General features: G+C 55.0%; 1 protein-coding gene across 1 annotated transcript in view; it reads right to left on the bottom strand.

The window, feature by feature from the left end:
- The window catches only part of KCNT1 (potassium channel, subfamily T, member 1), a 24,091-nt gene that overhangs the window by 10,762 nt on the left and 9,927 nt on the right, over positions 1–3,402 (bottom strand). The window contains exons 9-12 of the mRNA XM_009322136.1: positions 3,078–3,172; positions 1,127–1,307; positions 867–1,031; positions 574–590 (exon numbers count right to left, since the gene is read on the bottom strand). Coding sequence (XP_009320411.1) covers positions 574–590; positions 867–1,031; positions 1,127–1,307; positions 3,078–3,172 — 458 coding nt within the window. The remainder of the gene's footprint in view (positions 1–573; positions 591–866; positions 1,032–1,126; positions 1,308–3,077; positions 3,173–3,402) is intronic.

Genomic DNA, 3,402 nt, shown 5'->3' with positions numbered 1-3,402 from the left:
AGAGAGAGGCTCCCTGGGTTGGGCGGGCTGGCGGTCCCGCCCGCGCCTGCCGCAGCGAGCTGAGAAACAGGGTTTTGCTGCGTGAACGAACAGCTCCTCTGGGGCTTCTGATAGTTGTTCCCATGTGTGACACCCGCTGCCCCTGCTCTAGGGCCCTGCAAGGGTCTTGGAAAACACGTCAGCAGCTTCACCACTCTGTTCTGCATAACAAAGCCAGTACAGGTACGTCTGCACACCCCCAGCAAAGTGGAGCCTCTTGCAGTTACAGAAACAAGCAGGATTTTAAAACTTGAATGTGTGGAATCAAGGCTGGGCGATGGTAACGAAGCGCATGTGAGCGTTGGAATGAAACGCAAATCTGAAGCATGTCTGTGATGCTCTCATCCTGGGGAGATGGAAAGGCGCAGTCATTTGCTTGAAGATCACTTATTATGTGGGGATACTCCAGTTAGAGCTGGGTAAATCCCACTGAGGTTTAGCAATTACATGTTCTGTTTCTGCCTGAGATTCTTCATTCAGTAAAGACAGCTTCAAATCTAGAAAAGCCCCTCTGGTCCCCCTCCATGTGCTTACGCAGTGCTGTAACAGGCCTGGCCAGAAAACCGGGGGGATCAGGCAGAGAGAGCCCCACAGCTGAGATGGCAAAGTGCGGTGGCGGCAGGGTACCACTTGTCACCTCTCCTTGGCCAGTGGAGCACGTGCTTTCTGGTGCTGGGCTGGATGGTTTTTTACCTCATTCTTGGCTACAGCCACTGTAGCTGGGCAGGGCACTCACCACCAGCAGCAACCCGGCCGTGCCCAGCAAGGCTGCGACCCCGGCAAGGGCAAGCCTTGACCAAGCACATGAGAACATGCCTGGTCCTCACCTGCAGGCGCGGGTGGGCGTAAAACTCGTTGAGAAAGTCCATGAGGAGATCAATCTTGAGGGAGCTGACACAAAGGACGACGTGTTTCTCCGTCTGGGCACGGTGGCGGCTGTAATTGCCTCCCGACTTCTGCCGCTCCATCCACAGGTAGACGAGCTCCTCGAACTGCAAACGAAGGCAGAGAGCAGACGCCCCCATCGGCGGGGCTGCCCGGGTGCAGGCTCTGCATCCCTCTCCATCCTTGGCCATATGGGTCTAACCTGGAGAGGCAGCACAACCAGGGCGACGCAAATCATTATCACGACGAGGAGCTGGGAAGGCCAGATCTTTGGTGTCACGTCTCCATAGCCCACGGTGGAAAAGGTGACGATGCAGAAATAGAAGGACTTGAAGAGGGAGAGCTTCTCACCTGCTCTTTCTAAATGCTGGATGCCACAGGTCCTGAAGGGAGAAAGCACACATCACAGCAAGCGCTTGCCTGCCGGGGAGAAGGGAGGTCCCCAAGCCCCCTCCTGAGTCAGTGGGGAACCCTAGAAGGTGACTTACACCCATGTCCATGGAGGAAATTTGTCTGTAATACGCTGTCAGCATCAGCAGTGGATTTATGTCACCAACAGAAATGATTCGGCTGATGGCGCTTACAGATGAAGGAGTTAGTTTGATGCGGTTGCTCACCAAAGCAGCATGTGGAAGTCTAGGTCCCAGGTGATGGGTCACCATAAGACCATGCCATGGACGGCATGTCGAACTTCACCTGGGGGCTGCCCTTGCGTTGCAAAAAACAAAATGTGGAAGCAAGCAGCTGTCCCAGTAAGGCTCTGGGGGGACTCAGCCCACGGGAAGGGCTCTCACTTACAGGGGGGATGCGCTCCGGCAGGCAGGAGCCAGATCCTGTCGCCCACTCCCGGCCCAGTGCTGCTGCCCTTGCAAAGCCACGCTGCAGAGCCGCCTCGCTCCCCGCGGTTAGGCAGGCAGCGTAACTCCACAAACCTGCAGTTTCAAAGTCATCTTGCTAAACACAAGTGTTACCTGAGTTGTCCTGGACCCGAATTATAGCCCTGCTGCATCCACCGAGAAACACGTCCATGGCCCCAGCGGGCAGGAGGTGCCACGGGCAGCGAGCACTGATGAGCTCCGAAATTGCATTAGTCATTCACACCAGAGGATCATCTTTATTGCCAAAGACTCATGAGCCTAAAAGCTTCATTTCCTGTCCCTTCAGCAACTTAATTGGTATTATATGCTTCAAATCCAGACCAAGGGAGACAGAGGAAAATTCAAGAAGCCTAATTCGGCGCTAAATACCCAGCGATGAGAACCGACTCCTTTATAAAGAGATGCCCTTGTTGTTGGCAATGCGTGGGGTAATGGGCCCAGTTAATTAGCAGGAGCCCCAGTGGCCTATTACACAAACGAGCGCAGCAGCCATGGTAACTTGGTGGGGAGGAAGAGCACGGTCGGAGCCAGCGAGTGAATGAGCCGTCACACACGTCCGAGCCCGTGTCCCTGTGGGAAGCTGCGGTCCCTGCCCTTGATCCTGCAGCACTCACAGCCCTGCTCTGAGACTCGTGTGTCCGCATCACCCATCTCCCTCCGACAACGCCCTCATCCTCACACGCGCCCATTAAAAAGTTTCTGTTAAAACCATATAATTAGGGAGGATAATTAGTTTCTAAAATAGGAATTGATCTTCCCAGTGCTCAGTGCGCTGGGGAATGAAGCAGCCCGGCGCCGGGGGACTGATGGTGCAGGGGGACCTCCCAAAGCTCCAGCAGATGTGGCTGTGCCCAAGCCAAAGCCCATGGATGCGCATGGAAACCTGGGCCACACTCCTCGCCATGGCTCCCCGATTCCAAAACTCAGCCCGAGGAACTGAGACTTCTCCCATTAGCAAAGAAAGGATGTCAAAGACTTGGGAGTTCAATCTGATCAGCAGCCCTGAACAGTCATGCTTTCTTCAGTGTGCACAAACCTCTCAGGCTGAAAAATCAAGCTAGAAGACACCACTTAAAGGCAGAACCTCCTCTGGTTTCCCAAATCACCATGTTACGTCCTGGCAGTGCCATCCCACCGCAGCTGGGAAGGTCCCACCCCACCTCCCCCTCCTGCAAGCGCTGCGAGAGCCCGGCTCCGCCAGTCACCCCCGGGACGTGCAAAGCTGATTTCCCTGGATAAAGAAGGTGGCTTAGTGAAACGAAAAGCAACACTCACCCCGTGAAAACGAGACACAGGAGGGTGCAGATCAGAATGAGCACCTGGTTAAACATCGCAGACTGGGTCCTTTGTATGGCTCGGTGCAGGTCGTTCTGGGAAGAGAGGAGAGGACTCACCAACTCGGGGAGGCTGAGAGTAAAGTACTCCTCCAAGTACCAACTGCTGTCTTGCTGGCCCCAGAAATGCCCCCGCAGATGGAGGTCAAACCAGAATTTGGCCCTTGAAAAGGGATGTGCGTTTCTGTGAGCAGGTCTGGGCTCTGCTGCCGGGAGAGACAGCTCGAGTGGGCATGTCAGAATGGCTGGAATATCTCGTCCTGCTG

The sequence above is a fragment of the Pygoscelis adeliae genome, unplaced genomic scaffold (assembly GCF_000699105.1).
Source record: "Pygoscelis adeliae isolate BGI_AS28 unplaced genomic scaffold, ASM69910v1 Scaffold114, whole genome shotgun sequence".
NCBI classification, from domain to species: Eukaryota; Metazoa; Chordata; class Aves; order Sphenisciformes; family Spheniscidae; genus Pygoscelis; species Pygoscelis adeliae.
This window is presented reverse-complemented; position numbering and strand designations above follow the sequence as displayed.